Source organism: Schistocerca piceifrons, chromosome 5, assembly GCF_021461385.2.
Source record: "Schistocerca piceifrons isolate TAMUIC-IGC-003096 chromosome 5, iqSchPice1.1, whole genome shotgun sequence".
Lineage (NCBI taxonomy): Eukaryota > Metazoa > Arthropoda > Insecta > Orthoptera > Acrididae > Schistocerca > Schistocerca piceifrons.
Genome location: NC_060142.1, coordinates 391,199,159 through 391,218,846, shown reverse-complemented (window position 1 = coordinate 391,218,846; position 19,688 = coordinate 391,199,159). Strand labels below are relative to the sequence as shown.

At 42.2% G+C, this 19,688-nt stretch overlaps 1 protein-coding gene across 5 annotated transcripts in view; it reads right to left on the bottom strand.

Moving 5' to 3' along the window:
- The window catches only part of LOC124798621 (COBW domain-containing protein 1-like), a 524,248-nt gene that overhangs the window by 104,643 nt on the left and 399,917 nt on the right, over positions 1–19,688 (bottom strand). For all 5 annotated transcript variants that reach the window (XM_047262102.1, XM_047262099.1, XM_047262097.1 and 2 more), the window contains 2 exons: positions 11,645–11,702; positions 6,211–6,327 (listed from right to left, as the gene is read on the bottom strand). In XM_047262102.1, the coding sequence (XP_047118058.1) occupies positions 6,211–6,327; positions 11,645–11,702 (175 nt within the window). The remainder of the gene's footprint in view (positions 1–6,210; positions 6,328–11,644; positions 11,703–19,688) is intronic.

Below are 19,688 nucleotides of genomic sequence, written 5' to 3'. Positions count from 1 at the left end.
ATGAATTTCGAATGTGTCTGTTACAGCTCCTTGCCTCATACATATAGCTTGCATCTACAACAAATATACATTTACATCTACATGGATACCCTGCAAATCACTCGTAAGTGCTTAGCAGAGGGTTCATCGAGTCACCTTCGCAAGAATTCTCTATTACCATATTCCACTCCCGTACAGGGAGCGGAAACAACTAGCATCTGCATCTTTCCGTGCGAGCTCTAATTTTCCTTATTTTATAATGGCGATCGTTTCTCCCTATGTAGCTCGGCATCAACAAAAAATTTTCGCATTCGGAGGAGAAAGTTGGCGATTGAATTTTCTTGAGAAGATCCCGTCGCAACGAGAAACGCCTTTGTTCACTCCAAATTCTGTATCATATCCGTCAGACTCTCTCTCCTATTTTTCGATAATGCAAAACATGCTACCCTTTTTTGCGCTTTCCCGATGTACTTCGTTAATCCTATCTGGTAAGGATGCCATACAGCACAGCAGTACTCCGAAAGAGAATGGACACGTGTAATGTCGGCAGTCTGCTTAGTAGATCTGTAGCACCTTATAAGTACTCCGTGAATAAAACGGTTTCCTTGGTTCGCCTATCCCACAACATTTTCTATGCGTTCTTTGCAATTCAAGTTGTTCGTAACTGTAATTCCTAGGTATGTAGATGAATTTACGGCCTTTAGATTTGGTTGATTTGTCGTGTAACCTATGTTTAACAGATTCATTGTAGCACTCATGTGGACGACCTCACACTTTTCATTATTTAGTATCGACTACCAATTCAGATATCTTTTCTAAATCGTTTACAGTTTGTTCTGATTTTCTGATCACTTTACTAAGCAGTAAACGACAACGTCATATCCAAACAACCTAAAACTGCTGCTCGGATTGTCTCCTAAACTGTTTATATTGATAAGGAACAGCAGAGGGCCTACAACATTACTTTGGGGAACGCCAGAAATCATTTCCGTTTTACTCCATGACTTTCCGTCAGTTACTACGAACTATAACCTCTCTGACAGGAATTCACGAATCCCGTCGCATAACTGACACGATATTCCATGAACACGCAATTTGATTACAAGCCGCTTGTTAGGTACGGTGTCGAACGCTTTCTGGCAATCTCGAAATATGGAATCTGTCTGAAATCCCTAGTCGATAACACTCAATATTTCGTGCGAGTAAAGAGCTAGTTGTGTTCCAGAAGAACGGTGTTTTCTAGATCCGTGCTGACTGTGTGTTAGTAGGCCGTTCTCTTCGAGGTAATTCATAATATTTCAACACAATATATGTTCCAAAATCCTGCTGAATATCGACGTTAATGATATTGGCCTATAATTTCGTGGATTGCTCCTGTTGCCTTTCTTGAATATTGGTGTGACCTGTGCAACTTTCCGGTCTTTGGGCAAAGATCTTTCGTTGCGCGAGCGGTTCTATATGACTGTTAATACCTAACTGGTATACCGTCTGTACCGGAAGACTTGCTTTTATTAAGTGATTTAAGTTGATTCACTCCTCGGAGGGTATGTACTTCTAAGTTATTCATGTTGGCAGCTGTTCTTGATTAGAATTCTGGAATATTTACTTCCTCTTCTCTGATGAAGGAATTTCTGAAAAGCTGTGTTTAATAACCTTGCTTTAGCAGCACTATCATCGATAGCATTTCCATGCCATCGCACGAAGAAGGCATTGTCGTGTCTTGACGCTAGCATACTTTACTTACGACCAGAAACTCTCTTTACACTGGACTCGCATTCGGGAGGACGACGGTGCAATCCCGCGTCCGGCCATCCTGATTTAGGTTTTCCGTGATTTCCCTAAAATCGCTCCAGGCAAATGCCGGGATGGTTCCTTTCAAAGGGCACGGCCGACTTCCTTCCCCGTCCTTCCCTAATCCGATGAGACCGATGACCTCGCTGTCTGGTCTCCTTCCCCAAACCAACCAAACCAGAATCTCTCTGGATTTTTTTGCCAGGTTTCGAGACAAGGCTTCGTTGTAGAAAGTATTACAGGTATCTCGCAATTTCAAGCTTCTGTAAAAGATTGCCAATTTTGGGAATTTTGCGTTCGTTTAAATTTTGCATGTTTTTTTCATTGTCTTTGCAACAATGTTCTGACCTGTTTTGTGTACGATGCGGGATCAGCCCCCGTCGTTTAATAATTTATTTGATATAAATCTGCCGGCCGGACTGGCCGAGCGGTTCTAGGCGCTACAGTCTGGAACCGAGCGACCACTATGGTCGCAGGTTCGAATCCTGCCTCGGGCATGGATGCGTGTGATGTCCTTAGGTTAGTTAGATTTAAGCAGTTCTAAGTTCTAGGGGACTGATGACCTCAGAAGTTAAGTCCCATAGTGATCAGAGCCATTTGAACCATTTGATATAAATCTCTCAACTGCTGTCGATACTATTACTTTGAATTCAAGCGACATCTAATCTATACTTACAATACTAATTTAAAAGGAGTGAAGATTGTCTCACAGGAAGGCGTCAACTGAATTTTTATCTGCTTTTTTGAGTAAATATATTTTTCGTTTATTTTTGGAGGATTTGGGAGTTACTGTATTCAGTCTCGCTACGACAACCCTGTGTTCATTAATCCCTTTATCCGTTTTGATGCTCTTTGTTAGCTCAGGATTATTTGTAGCTAAGAGGTGAAGTATGTTTTCCAAACCGTTTAATATTCGCATGGGTTCATGAACTAAACTGCTCGAAATAATTTTCGGAGAATGCGTGTAGCGCAATTTTGGTAGATGTTTAATGCGTACCTCCGGATTTAAACATGTATTTTCACCAATATATCGAAATTAAATTTAAGTCACCTACAACTACAATTGTATGAGTCGGGTACGTGTTTGAAATCAGACTCAAGTTTTCTTTGAACCTTCCAGCAATTGTATCCTCTGAGTTGGGAAGTCGGTAAAAGGATCCAATTATTATTTTATTCCAGTTGCCAAGAATGACCTCTCTCCATACTAACTCAAAGGAATTACTTACTTATATTTCTTCATACGATAAACTACATTTAACAGCAACAAACACACCATCGCCTACTGTATTTGGCCTATTCTTACTGAACGCCGTTGGGTCATTCACAGAAAATTTCGGCTGAACTTATGTCCGGCTTTAGCCATCTTTCGGTATCTATAACGATTTGAGCGTCAGGGCTTTCTATTAGCGCTGCAGTTTATATTTATTTCGGTGTACGGATGATCCAGAATTTTCTTCTTCTTATCCGTGTGTAGTAATAATAGAGAATCACACACTCCGCTGAGTTTGAATCTTTGCTCGACCTGCCGAGTGTAACCATAAGATGTTAGAGGACAACAATACTCTGTCTCCTGTACGCTCGCACATGGCAACTGCAATTGCTCATTTCTGTATCGCTCCCTGTGTGAAACTGTTGGCAGCCAGTTGCCGAAGTAGATCGCCGCCCGTCGCTTTCGTCTTCAGTCACTCCGTGTGCGGACGGCCTTACAACACAAGGGAGTGCCGCTCACCCTACTCTGCAATCATCGCCGAAGACGGCAGCAGCGTCTTATTAAAGAGCCAGCAGCGCGAGAGTTGTATTAAAATTTGGAAATTTGTGGTAAGATCTTATGGGACCAAACTGCTGAGGTCATCAGTCCCGAAGCTTACGCACTACTTAATCTATCTTAAACTAACTTACGCTAAGCACGACACACACACCCATGTCCGAGGGAGGACTCTAACCTCCGACGGGGGGAGCCGCGTGAACCGTTACAGTGTGCCATAGACCACGCGGCTACCCCGCGCGGCAGTTGTATTACACAGAGCTAAGTAACGAAGTTTATAGTCAGTCGAACATTGACAGAAGAGGCTATTATTCTGTACTATATCGCGTGATACGTTACTGTTCAGTGACATTTACAGATATACACAGACTGTCCTGTGGCCATGGACTGTTTAAAATTAAGTATTTCATCGTGTTGAAATTATAATAAAGTGATAGAATACATTGTGCGTGTGTTGTATCCTCTCGGCCTCCTCCAGAAGCCAATATAAGAACCCACCACAGCGCAGACGAGTGTTTCTTCGGCCAGCACAACACTGCTCATGTATGAACTCACCAATACCAACCATCCTATAACCCCAATCCTGAATTAATACTTTTCACGGGCAGCGCTCTTTCTGATTGAGGCATTCGTGAACGTATCGCGAACTGCCTTCAACCTTACACTTACCTCTAGCTCCTTTCCGTGTAGGACACTTGTCCAGGTCCAGGTCCAACAATGGCTGAAAATTTTAGGGTCTCACAAATGAACAATGTAACATTTACTATTTCTACGACTTTCCACGATCGCTGCGCTTCCTTGTTCTGACTGTCCAGTAGTTGGAAACCATTTGGCTTCTAGTATTTTATGTCAGACACCTGTCAACCTAAATACTATAGCAGCCGTCATATAGTGACTGTCGTATTGGGATGTAGGTATGCGTATTTATTACAAAATGCTGAATCGCAGGCGCTACCTATAATGTCTCTGGAACAAAAAGTCACAGTATATGGCGAATAATGTGTACTTGCCATTATTTTAGATATCTGGAATGAAGCACAAAGCGTATGTGTAGTGCCACCACTGCAAGGTGCATGTAAACGCCCGCCACATCGCTCCTTCGTCGGCGGCAGTCTTTGGGGTGGACAGAGTTTTTTTTCCCTTACAACCTCTTCCCTTAGCGATCAGTAAAAGCTGAACAAGAAGTGCTACACTGAGGATAAAAATATTTCACAAAAGACCACAGCGTATTCACTACCAAATAAACATCCCTACTGGTCGGAAAGAACATTATGACCACCGACCTATTATCAATGTCAACCAGTCCCGGCGATAGCAGCGTCACCTGACGAGGAATGACTGCTAGTCAGACACACGCACGGTGCACGTATTATCAGTGAGCGTGCAGTCCATGTGTAGAATGGGGACGGCAAGCTATCTATCTGGGTTTGACCGAGGGCAGATTGTAATGGCCTAGACCCTATAGGCTCGGCGCGAGCATTTCGGAAACTGCATACTTGTCGGGTGTTCGAGAAGTGCTGTGGTAAATGTCTTCAAGACGTAGCGAAACCAAGATGAAACCACGTCCAGACGTTGTGGGGTTGGGCGGCCACGCCTCATTACAGATGTTGGACGTCGTAGGCTGGGCAGACTGGTAAAACAGGACAGGCCGCCAACTGTTGCGGAACTAACACCAGACTTTAATGCTGGACAGATTGCAACTGTGTTTGAATACACAGTACAGCGAACACTCCTAACGATGGATCTCCGCAGCCGACGACTCATGCTTGTGCCAATCACGACATCAGCAACAACTGAGAAGAGCACGTGACCATCGGTACTGGACGTTGGCGCAGTGGCACAGCGTTGCATCCCACTACAGACCTCATCATGCCGATGGGAGGGCGTGAATCCGTCGTCTTCCAGGCGGGCAGCTCCTTGACACCTGTACTGTGGGACGGAGACAAGTTGGCGGCGGCTCCTGCATGCTCTGTGGAACATCCATGTGGGCATCTTTGGGTACAATGGAGCTCGTGCAAGGCGCTACGACGCCTAAGAGTATCGTACACTGATTGCAGAACACATACACCCCTTCATGACGATCATGTTTCCCGACGGCAGTGACAGTTATCAAGACGATAATGCGCCATGTCACAAGGACAAGAGTGTGTTGGCTCGAGGAACACAGTGGCGAGTTCCAATGCATGTGCAAGCCACCCAGCTCGCCAGATCTGAACCCGATCGAATACATCTGGGGTGTAATGAAACGTGTCGTCACTCATCGCCCCCTTGTCCAGAATTTACGAGATTTAGGTGACTTGAGTGAGCAGATGTGGTGTCAACTCCCTCCAGCGACCTACCAAGACCTCACTGCTTCCACGCCACGACGTGACGCCCCTGTTATCCGTGACAAAGGAGGGCATACTGGCTATAAGGTAGGTGGTCATAATGTTCTGGCTAATCAGTGTGTATGTTTCTCAGCGCTTAGCGTCTGTTGTGTTTGAGTATTCTGGAATCTATGTGAAATCACGAAACCTACATAAGTTTGACAAATAGTAGGCGATGGGCGTTTTAAAGACAAATGGCAGCTGTAGTGGAGGAAACGACAGGAGACGAAAGATCTTCCTGCTGCCTGTAGTGGTACTTAGGTTGTCTCTCATTCTTGTAAGGAGGGTCTTCGAGGACTGGGTGCTTACCTTCATTCTGATGATGTCTGCACCAGTAGCCTTCTCCCACAGAAGAGCTTGTACGAACGCATCCAGCGCGGAACGTTCCAAGGTAATGGGGAACTCCAGCGTCAAGGTACGGACAGACTGCAAGCAAATTAAACTTGTGTAATCACTTGTTGCATCTTTCCATAATTACATTCTTTTATAAGAAGGGATCTTTCTATATTAATGTTCTTAAATTAGGTAAAGCGGAAATAAGTTGCTGTTTTCATTACACAAATGTCTACGTCCTCGATGAAAGTATGACAAGCGGCACCGTTGTTTGTGGTTTAGCTTTAAACAAACGCTTCCTCCATCTACTACCAACCCCTCTTCATACAACAACGGAACCAGTCTGTGTTGTAGTCGTTGTTTCATAAGCAATGGCTGTTCATCTAATGTGGAGATTCACGGGTGAATCTGATTGAAGCTATCGTTCAAGATAAGGTTGTATAATTTTTCTTTGAATCATCGAAATCACCACGGATAGGTAACTGGCAAACACGCCAAACATAATGGGAAATTCTTCGATAGGACTACTCAGTATCTCAAAGGACCACACAACACGACCTCTGAGATAGTAATTTAATTGCGTGAATAGCTATGTCCTCTCCATACAGGCATCTATTAACTACGCTACTACGACTTACTACGACACAACAGTTCACTCTTTCAGTTGCCATAGTCTCAGTGGTATCATGCTCTTGACATGTTCCTATTCTGTCCACAGCATGGTGCCTTACACACTGTCTTTACTTCGTACTTATTTTTTTATTTTTTATTTTTGATTCATCAGTCTTCTGACTGGTTTGATGCAGCCCGCCATGAATTCCCCTCCTGTGCCAACTTTTTCATCTCAGGGTACCTATTACAGTTTCCCCTACAGTTTTTACCCTCTACAGCCCTCTCTGGTACCACGGAAGTTATTCCTTGATGTCCTAACAGATGTACTATCATCCTGCCCATCCTTATTGGCAGTGTTTTCCATGTATTTCTTTCGTCGTCTTCAACATTCTTCTCGGAAACATATCTTAAATCCTTAGATTCTCTTCTGTTCCGGTTTCCCCACAGTCCATGTTTCACTACCATGCAATGCTGTACTTCAAACGTACATTCTCCGAAATTTCTTCCTCAAATTAAGGTCTACGTTTGATACTAGTAGACTTCTGTTGGCCATGAATGCCCTCTTTACCAGTGCTTGTTTGCTTTTGATGCCCTCCTAGAGATCATGTAATTCTTCTTCACTTTCACTCAGGGTAGCCATCTCATCAGCGAAGCTTATCATTCACATTCTTTCACCCTGAATTTTAATCTCACTCTTAGACCTTTCTTTTATTTCCTTTATTGCTCCTTCAATGTACAGAGTGAACAGTAGAAGCCAATGAACTACACCCTGTCTTACATCATTTTTAATCCCAGCACTTCGTTCTTAGTCTTCCACTTTTATTGTTTGCTCCTGGCTCTTGTATATACAGTATACTACGCGTCTTTCCCTACATCTTACCCTTATTTTTCTCAGAATTCGAGTAAAACCTCCCACTATCCGTGTCCAAAGTACATATGGTATCGATCATTTCCTGTGTCACGTCTCCAGATGTGTTCATTTATCATTTTCTCTGTGTGCTATTATTGGAAGTTGAGCAGTGTCGAACAAATCTCAAGCCATCATCGTAGGAATATCCTATTTTCAAATACGTCACTGCCGACGAAACTGCAACATCCACGAATTCTCTATGCAACAATAGGACGTCAGTTTTTCGGCTGACACCAAATGTCTGAGATGCTGAGAAACTGGAAACTGTTACAAATACATCGTACAAGGTTAAAAATTGTAGTTCTGATAAAGGCGTTTAACATGCGCCAGTTTGGAATCATACTTCATTCTGATTGCTCAAATGTGTACTACAAGACTTCTCAAAACAGTACTGTTTTCGTGGAGCACGTAATTATTCGGAGTAATTGAGCGGCGAGCATTATTTGTGAGACTTTAAAAAATAGTATTATTTACTACTTTGTACCGAAAGAATACTGGTGATAACTGAAGGTCCATCTGAATCAACTGACAGAATAATGCACCACTCCTGTTGCTTGAAAGACAATATTAACGGCGATTCTGGTCAAGTATTACGTGATTAGTGCGTTAATTCTCATACAACAGAAGTTTTTGATGGCTGAACTACGCCACTTGCACCAGATGTGACACACTAGACACTCACTCAGTACTGATCAGATACTGCAGATGTGACACACCACAGACGGATGAGGCCTGATTAGGGTAGATCCCAGATTAGTCTGACAATAGGTCCTAGTGTATTTAACAGCTCGAGTGGGATTTTGGATGTTTGGATAACCGTGCCAGAAAGGTTCAAAGCAATTATTTCGCCTGTGACTGCCCTCGTGGGCAATTAGGTATGTTGCTCCATTAGATGAAAGAGTTCCAGCTGTGTCTACGAACGCGGGGACCCAACTCATAGAACCTTAATGGTGTGATTCTGGGTGCTCTGCTGAGTTCTTGTTTCCATTTTATGCACAATATTTCTAAAACCGATCCAGCCGTCATCATCACGTGCTGTGACTTTTGCTGTGACGTGTACTCGCCGCCTGGACTTCAACCAAATTGTGAATTATTGTTCATCTCACGCCGATATTTACAGCTTGAGTTCGATTCTCGACGACCGCTACGCCCTTTAATGCTCCTTTGTTTTTCAGAAGCCTTACTGATACTCCCTCAAACGCTCATTTTCACAGCGATTCTCAGCTCTGGTGTATGTGACAATTGACGAGATCTTAACAAATTGTGTGCCCGACCACAAACTGTGTTTAACTTGAAACCTGTTTATATTACGTTTTCCGAAATATTTATTTCCATAGATTGCTTAATTACGCTGTCCAAGAAGCTTGGCTTTTGCACAACGATACTGGTCTCATCGTATCTTCATATATATGCCAAACAGTCCAAAGAATTTTAGACCAATCGCACTATTGGGTTACCTTTACAAATTGCCACAGAGATTGATTTTAAACCGTCTCTTACGTGCTATACATCTCTTTCTTGTACCTCAGAAAGTTGGGTTCCACCCTGGTAAAAGCTTCACAGGACAATTACTCGGTCTTACACAGTTCACAGAAGATGTTTTTGAAGTCTGTAAGGTGACAGGAGTGGTATTTGTGGACTTGACAGCGGCGTAAGACACCATCAACCGCCAGTAAGGTCTACAAGATAACTAAGGATTTCAGCCTCACCAGGTTCGTCACCATTCTTCTGCAGAACCGAAGATTATTCATTTACCTCTAAGGACTGCCTAGCCGATGGAGGCTGCACAAAAACGGCCTTCCCCAGGGAAATGTGTTGGCTCCATTTCTGTTTAATATGTAGACTAACAACCAACCCCTAGCCCCCGACTACAGGATTTTCTTGTGTGCTGATGATCTAGCACTGGCAACTCATAGCACGACTTCGATTCAAAAGAAATCACTCTAAAGAGTGCTCTTGAAGATCTATCAAAACTCTACAGAATAAACCAGCTTAAATCAAACACATCATAGACACAAGTGTGTGCTTTCCACCTGATAAAGAGGGAAAACACCTGCAAGTTAAAGATAGAATGGTCAGGGGTTAAATTGGAACAGTGTGACACTCCAAAATACCTGGGAATAACACTTGACAGATCTCTAGTGTTCAAAAAACACTGCACGAATTTCAAATCAAAATTCTCCACCAGGGAACAATCTACCGAGAGAACTGGCCGGATTACAGTGGGGCAGTCAAGCCCAAACTATCCAAACTTCTGCAATGGCATTATTCTACTCCGCTGCAGAGTATGCCTGTTCTTTATGGTGTAAGTAACACACGCCAAAAATGTGGATATTGCGCTAAGCTACACATGCACAATTATAACAGGCTGCTTGTAATCAACTCCAGTCGAATGTTTCTACCAGCTTGCAGGAATTCCACAACCACCTGTTCGAAGAGATATAGCAGCAAACAGGGAAAGAACGACACTGGAGCAGGGGAAAAAAAACGCATCCCATGCATGGGCAACAATGCTACTCACAACGACAAAGATCAAGGAAAAGTTACCTTAGAACATCAGAGAAACTAACAACTACTGATGAAGGACCCAGGCTGCAACTATGGAGTGCTGAGAACATCCCATCCTCCTGGCTGTGAAAGATTTTCAGACTGTTTACCTCCTGATCATGATGAGATTGGACAATCTGAAGTCCCTGAATAGGCTGAAGTCTGGAGTGGGCAGATCACGGGTTAACCTGGCAAGATGGGGATACACTGAAGAAAACAAAACCCATTTGACTGTGAGGAAGGACAGACTGTTGAACATATGTCGATTGCGTCCAGCCACATGCACAGAACATGAGTTTCACCAGGCAACGGAAAATGCACTGGAAGCGGCCAAATTTTGGTAAAAATTATATAAACTGTGTTGATCTGTCAACAATTGTAGAAACTGTGGTTCATGTATGTTTCTGACACGAGAATAATAATAATAATAATAATAATAATCATATTTTCATTTCATAATAATCGAGGCACTGCTCGGCGACAACTGATATGCTTCTTTCTTTCCACGTAATATGTGAAACATATGCATGCGGTACATAACTTGCTTTCAGAGACATATATTGTCTTTAACGTTACACAGATGACTTTCTATGTAAACCGAAGGAAGCAAAATAATACATTGGGTGCTATTTTATGGCATCAATCACGTCGAGAAAACCCGAGAGATCATTTCGTAAAACCTGAGCTAATCTTTTATATGGTTATGGTTTTTATATGATACGTTTCGAGCCTACAGAACCGGTGTTGTATGTTGGTAGTGATTCCCTCTGAAAGTTCTCTGACCACATTTCTTCTTCGTGTAAGTTTTATATTCATCTCCAAATCCGCGTAGAGTAGTTTTAGGTCGCTATGACATTTCCAGTCAGAAGTACTATATTCTTTCGTTAAAAAGTGATGCTTAACTATATTTTACTGTACATTTACGGGGGGGGGGCGGGGTTTAATAAATAGAACACGTTTCTTACCTTATTAGCACAGTATTAGTAACCTTACTTTGATAGTTACTGCATAAACAAACACGCATTCATCGGCAGAGCGAAACTGAAGAAATATTAAGAGCTCAGAGGACAACGCGAAAAAAAGGTGGTTGCACACCACATTCAAAAACCAATGAATATTTAAACACTCAGATAACTTGTTTATTACGTCATTATTTACATTCCTCAAAACCAAAAACAGAACTGAGAACAGCCCAAACAAATTCTTTGATGGGCATGGTACAGCAAGTAAATATCACTAAGTAAATTATACGTCAGATAACTGTAAAAAAATACTTAGTCGATTCTGGAGAGAATTCAGATAATACAGTCTATAATTTAATGATCAAACTTCAGTACAGACCTGGCTGATGTGGGGAATTTTGCTGAATCGCTCCACAGTTTCAGCGACTTCTCGCAACCTGCAACACAGTTTACAAACGCTGTAATTAGTAGATATCTTCAGTTTTAAATTTTAAAGCCATGTTACGTCTTCAAAAACTCTCTTAATGTTAAAAGGATTAAGCGATACAAAAGTACTTAACAGTGGCATCCGTAGCGAGTACTCTCCGACTTACTTTGAGAACTTTAAGCAGCAATACGTTGAAACTGAAAATAATCAGTCTAACTTTTAAAACATAAAGCGTAGCAACCTCGTGATAACCAATTGTAAACAAAGTAAAAAAGTCGTCAAACGAATCAACAATGATCGGTAGAAAAATATTTCAATCCCTACATTACCACCGTTAATACAACCGTTCACTGCTATCGAAGATTTATCTAAATCGAAGTCGAAAACAGGAATACTCGCACAAAACCGATCCACCGAATTACGAGAATAAAGCCATAACCATATTTTGTACGTTCGCAATATTTCGGCTGTAAAAGCACTGGAGTGATCGGACAGACTCACGGTTTAGGGCTAAATGGCTCTGAGCACTATGGGACTCAACTTCAGAGGTCATCAGTCCCGTAGAACTTAGAACTACTTAAACCTAACTAACCTAAGGACATCACACACATCCATGCCCGAGGCAGGATTCGAACCTGCGACCGTAGCGGTCTCGCGGTTCCAGACTGTAGCGCCTAGAACCGCACGGCCACTCCGGCCGGCGGTTTAGGGCTCCCGCCCGCCTTACATACCGGCAGGTATATGTGTACATGGCAATTTGTGGTCGACGGAATTCCATAAAGGCAGCAGAGATATATACTCCAGCGACCCTTCTGTGAATGAAGATGTTTTACAAATTCTGGCCGACAGGGTGACCGTACCGTCGTCAATAAGAGTAGTTGTGGTCTACTGTCCGAAGATTGGTTTAATGCTGCTCTCGATGCTACTCTATTCCGTGAAAGCTTCTTCTTCTTCTTCTTCTTCTTCGAATAACTACGCCGACTTACATCCTGCTGAATCCGCAAGATCTCTTGCTCTCCCTCTACAAGTTTTACCCCCACACTTCCCTCCAATACGAAATTGGTGATACCTTGACGCCTCGGAATGTATCTTCTAGTCAAGCTGTGCCACAAATGTCTTTTCTCCCAAATTCTATTTAGTGCTTCCTCATTAGTTGCGTGATCTAACCACCTACTCTTAAGCATCTGTAGAACAACTTTTCTAAAGCTTCTCTTCTCTTATTGTCTGAATTGTTTATCGTCCATATTTCACTTCCATACACGCCTACACTCCATACAAAAAATTTCAGGAAAAACTTCGTAACGCTTGAATGTATATTCGATGGTAGCAAATTTCTTTTCTTCAGAAACACTTTTCTTGTAATTGCTAGTCTACATTTTATATCCTATCTACTTCGGCCATCATCAGTTATTTTGTTGCCCAAATAGTAAACTCATCTATTACTTTAAATGTCTCGTTTTCTAATCTAATTTCCTCAGCATCACCTCATTTAATTCGATTACATTCCATTATCCTTGTTTTTCTTTTGCTGATCTTCACCTTATATCCTCCTCTCCAGACACTTTCCATTCCGTTCAACTGCTCTTCCAAGATCTTTGCTGTCTCTGACAGAATTACGATGTCATCGACAAACCACAGAGTTTTTATGTCTTCTCCCTGGACTCCAATTCCTACTCCAAATTTTTCTTTGGTTTCCTTCACTGCTTGCACAATGTACAGATTGAATAACATTGATTTTATCTCACTCCCTTCTCGACCACTGCTTCCCTTTCATGTCCCCTCGACTACTATAACTGCCGTCTGGCTTCTGTACAAGTTGCAAAAAGCCTTTCGCTTCCTGTATTTTACCCCTGTTACCTTCAGAATGTCAAAGGCAGCATTCTACTCAGTATTGTGAAAAGCTTTCTTTAAGTCCACAAATGCTATAAATGTAAGTTTGTCTTTTCTGAACCCATCTTCTAAGGTAAGTCCAAGGGACAGTACAGCCTCGCGTGATTCTACATTTCTCCGAAAATCAAATCGATGTTCCCCGAGGTCGGCTTCTAGCAGTTTTTCCATTCTTCTGTAAAGAACTCGTGTTAGTATTTTTCAAACTGTTAATTCCGTAATATTTACACCTGTCACCACCTGTTATCTTTTAAATTTGAATTTTTACGTTCGTCTTGAAGTCTGAGCGTATTTCCTCTGTCTCATATATCTTCCATGGAAGAGTTTTGTCATGGCTGGCCCTCCCAAGGCTGTCAGTAGTTCTGACGGGATGTCGTCTACTCCTGGGGCACTGACGCGACTTAGGTCTTTCAGTGCTTTGTCAAATTATTCTCGCAGTAACTTATCTCCCATCTCATGTTCATGTACATCCTCTTCGATTTCCATAATATTGCCTTCACGTTCATCTCCCTTGTGTAGACTCTCTATATACACCCTCAACCTTCCAGTTTGCACTTCTTTGCTTAGGACTGGTTTTTCATCTGAGCTCTTGATATTCATACAGTCGCTTCTCTTTTCTCCAAAGGCCTCTTTAATTTTCTTGTATATGAATTACCAACTGCCAAAGCCAGATTTCGCATTTTCTGAAAGGTTAAAATCGTCTTCACCATTAATCATATCGTACGTCAAACGTATTTCAGTAGCTTCCTTGAAAACTGAATCCCAGAGGAATGAAACAGATGTTAAAATTGGAACGTTCCGTAGTCCATAGTATGACTAGCCTGCAAGCAGTGCTCGGCTATCGCAGATTACGGAAAATTTGGAAATTTGTAGTAAGGTCTTATGGGTCCAAACTGCTAAGGTCATCGGTCCCTACGCTTACACACTACTTAATCTAACTTAAACTAACTTACGCTAAGGATAACACACACACCCATGCCCGAGGGATGTCTCGAACCTCCGACGGGGGAAGCCGCGCGAACCGTGGCAAGGCGCGGCTACCCCGCGCAGTTACCGCAGATTTATCAGGCTGCAGCAGCCGAGAATAGCGTCAATGTTTGGCGCAACGTGCAGTACGTCCGATGTACCACAAACCACACTGAACGGGAAACTTATACACGCCTGCTTTCTGAAGAATCAAGTCATTCTTCACAGGGCCAAAGACAGTGGCTATCTTTGGTGCTGAGAGAAAAAACAATCGTGACTTTACGCACTTTAAATACGGCAGCGCCTGAAAAACTCAAACTTCATATTCAGAAAGTATTTTAGTCGATGCCCCCTTTCGAAACACATACTTTGCAGTCAATCACGGACATAAAGAATAAAAAGCGTTGAGATTTCGTAACAGGAATTTAAAGTGCGTTTGTTGCAGATTGTGCAATTCGTGCCGTTACTTGTCAGTACCGTTACAGACGTAGGTGATGAAACAGTGGTATCGTAACAATAGATGGAAAGATAATAATATAACGTTTACTACAAATCTAAAATTACGGAGTCAAAAGATGGTTGAAGCATGTATGAGACGACTATACACCTCAAGTGGGAACAACTGACAATGGACTTTGTAGCTTTAATGGCTCACACAATTATTCTGCAACAGATTGAAGATGACTAACGAGAAGTTTATGATGTACGTGTGGAGTAAATTCTACAGTACATTGTCTAAGGCTCATGTAGCTACTTGTCTAGCATCAAATAACGTTCCGACTAGTACTCGGAACATATCGGATGAATACTTATGAAGTGCATATTTTGCATTTACTACATCCTGACAAAAATCAGAGACGGTAAAAATTCATTGTGAGTGTTAAATCTTTGTTTGAAATTATTCTCACAGGAAATAATAGTATTCTTCCTTCAAAACACTTCCGTGACTTTGATATTCGGGTGTAGACTTTTCAAGAAGCGTAGACTGCAACTGAATACATTAGGAACAGCCGCAGCTAAATATTAGAAATCGGCTATGTAATTCCTCAATAATTCCGAACAAAATATATAATGGTTACAGTGATACCGATCTACTGATCATCAGAATCGGCAGACAATTTAAGAATGACTTGGCGAGCAAACTTTTTGGTAGCCAAGCCCACAATGCTTGCACAAATAACAAACAAGAAACTGGAGTTTATTATCCGCATAACTTGTCAGAAGCGAGAAAACAGAATTTACAGTCACCCTGTATATCTCTGTAGCTTGAGAAGTTCACACTGTAGGGCTGACACGACTCGATATATAGTAGGACAGTCACCACATCCTTATAGCCACCAGAATATCCTAGGGAGCCGTCTGACCAATTGTCATCGCTAGTGGAGGCAGGATAGGAACGGCAGTGACATAAAAGTTAGAAGAATAGATGTAAACTTATTACCCGAAGACTTACCTCCATGCAGAAATGCCTCTGTCTTGGGCAAAGACACTGCTGAAGTGGAATGTTGCTCAGAATATTTCCATTAACAAAGGTAGGGTGAGAGGACAAACACCTCAGCTAACGCAGTGGCTGTTATTGTATAGGTAATTCGATTAGTGGGATTCAAAGCGCAAGCTTACCAATCAGATACAAGACACATCCTGAGCACTGTAACATAGAGACAGTCCTGCGTTAGGCTTGAACAACTTTGCTTTAGACTTTGCTCAAGATATTGGCTGGACACAGGTGACAGAAGTTGTACGACATGCTGCTAGAGTCAGCCCCCATCATGAATTTACATTTTGTAACCACCAACAGATGTCAATGCAAGTTTTCTTCTTTTTTTTCGAAAATTGTAGGTCTAATATGGACACAAATTGTGATCTCTGGCTAGTACCAAGTTGCACTAGTGCACCCAAATAGTTGTCATCACATCATTGTTCTAATTTATTCCCAAGGCTACAATATCACCTAGGAAAACATCTCTGACATCATATATAAATTGTTCAATATTTTATTGAATAATAATTTACTAAGAGAGACTTACAGGTTTCTAGTGTTCTGATAAGTGTATGCACAATAAAATTTAGCTCTGGCCTCGAGTCAATTATTCACGGGAAATAAAAGTAATTAGAATGTATCTCTATTCCATTCCTACAGCTGATGCACGTTTTAGATACTTAATTCTCACTGAATCTGTATTTGATAAAGCACAATGCAACTAACATTTGATCTGAGGTTATCTGTAAATATACATGCAATGTAACATACACAATAAGAAACATAACTGGGAATATGATGTACAACCATAGAATTCAGGCCACCTGCCAAACAGACGTGTCATTACCTCAAGCATTTCAGTTTACATGACAAAAACTCATTGTATCTAAAATGAGTTAACACTCTGGTCTCACAGGATTCATGAAGTGTAATGTCAAGAGAAGGATCTGTATGTTACGTAAATTTTATTTCTGTCAGAACTGTCGCATTCCGGCAGAGGTCCTATCACCAGCTTTGACCAACGATGTGACCTGCGTGGCGCTATCAGGACGTTGGCGACAATGTGGGATAAGGTCGACTAAGTTAACCTTTAACCAAGAAAGAGGAAAGAAGTCTCTTAGGATGCTTCGCACAGGTGATTTTGGAAAGGAGAGGAGAATTTGCTCGCTTCGTAAAAAAGTGAATAAGTGTGTAACCAATTCAGGATTCAATTTAAGAACGATTTATATTCCAATAGTTCAGTCTTATTTGGAGAGCGGTCTCACAGCGGCTTTATACCTTTGCAAATAAATGAGTACACCCTATCACTGCGTATGTCACGTCATTTCCAGAACTCCCGGTTCCTGTGTTCTACCTTTCGTTATCACAAACAAGTGCTCTGCTTGCAACGCATTTCGACAATACACAATCAAATACTTTAAGCACAACGGGAGACAAGCGCGAGAAAGCGCTTGGTTTTCTTTATGTTGTAGCATACAGAAAAAATCAACTACTAGCTGAGAAACCCGGCGTTTCCCAGGTCAGAATATATGGCGTGCTAGAAGGCACGGTACCATTATACTGTACATGTGAGACGCGTACAGACGTGTATCTCATTAATGATACTGTGAATTCAGCCATCCTGTTGGTGAGGTAGTTTGATAGCAGTGCGTGAGTGTGTGGTAGGAAAAAATCCGCAAAATATAGAGCAATAAATACTCTTACGTACAGTTAAATGATATATGACTTGAGAACTTTACCGTCCATGTAAAAATCTTTTCACTGGTTCCGTCACAATGCAATATGAAAGTGATAGAGTCCTCAAAGTATTTCATCCACACTGTGGTGGGTGGAAATGGGTGATAGTGGTTGGTAAATATCTCAACATAATGCGCAATGTAGAACACTCAGTTCTCTGTCAAAAACTTATATTTTCTATGATTTTTGAACTTTACCGTATTAGTGAATCTACTCGCTTATAGACTCCTCACCTTGTTCCATCCAAATTGGCATTAACATTACGTTACGGATGCATATTTCACCACGGCTAACACCATGTGGCTCATGTGAAGTGATTGACGAAAACACACACAACTACGAAAAGGACTATACTCACGAAGAATAAGCTAAATGTTTATCCGAAATTACTGTAGCATACCGTTTGACTATTCACTTGTTAGTTACGAGTATTTTTATCTCTACCCATCTGGATATTTTTCTTTGTGTCTCTGTCGATAGCCAGTAAAGTGGTTTGACGAAGACGATTACACGTCGTCGTTATTAATCTCTGAATGACGAAACCACGTTAGCTTCGCATTATGTCGTACGAGCGAAACAATAAACGCATTTTCACATGTACGGTAAAGTTCGCAAACCAGAGAGTATACACTGAGTCATGGGATAGCGGTAGGCACATATAGAGATGGCGGTAGTATCGCATACACAATGTATTGAAGGTCAGTGCATTGCCGGAGCTGTTATTTATACAAAGGTGTGCACGTGAAAAGGTTCCGACGTGATTATGACCGCACGATGGGAATTAACAGACTTCGAATGCAGAATGGTAGTTTGAGCTAGAGGCGTGGGACATTCAGCTTCGGAAACTGTTAGGAAATTCAATATCCCGATATCTACAGTGCCAAGGGTGTGCCGATAATACCAGATTTCTGGCATTACCTCTCACCATGGACAACGCAGTAGCCGACGGCCTACACGTAACGACCGAGAACAGCGGCGTTTACTTAAGAGTTGTCAGAGCTAACAGACAAGCAACACTGCGTGAAATAACCGCAGAAATCAATGTGGGACGTACGACGAAAGTATCCGCTAGGACAGTGTGGCGAAATTTAGCGTTAATGAGCTATGCAAATTACGATAAACGTGACTGCCTTTGCTAACAGCATGATATCACCTGCAGCGCCTCTCCTGGTCTCGTGACCATATCGATTGGACGTTAGACGACCGGAAAGCCTTGACCTTGTCAGATGAGTCCCGACTTCAGTTGGTAAGAGGTGATGGTAGGGTTCGACTGTGGTGATATCTCAACGAATCCATGGACCCAGGCTATCAACAAGGCACTGTAAAATCTGGTGGTGGCTCCATAATGGTGTGGCCTGTATTCACATGAAATAGACTGGGTCTTCTGGTTCAAGTGAACCGATCATTGACTGGAAGTGGTTATGTTCGGCTACTTGGAACCATCTGCAGCACCAACAATTCAGGAATTTTTATGGATGACAACGTGCCACGTCACCAGGTTACAACTGTTCGCAACTGGTTTGAAGAATTCGGGCGAATGATTTTGCATGCAGTTCGCCCGACATGAACCCCATCGAAAATGTATGGGGCATAATCGAGAGGTCAGTTCGTGCACAGTATCCTGCACCGGCAACACTTTCGCAATTATGGACGACTATACAGGAAGCATGGCTCAGTATTTCCGCAGGAGTATTCCAGCGACTTCTTGAGTCCATGCCACGTCGAATTGCTGCACTAAGCCGGGTAAAACGAGGTCCGATACGATATTACAAGATATCCCATGAGTTTTGTGACCTCAGTGTATAGCCTTTACTACGAGTATTCACTACTCCATAATTCGCGGATTTTCGTTCGCGACACTCACCCACTGTCACGTACAGCACCCAGACTCCGTTACTAACAGCGTGAGAGCAAGGGATATCTACT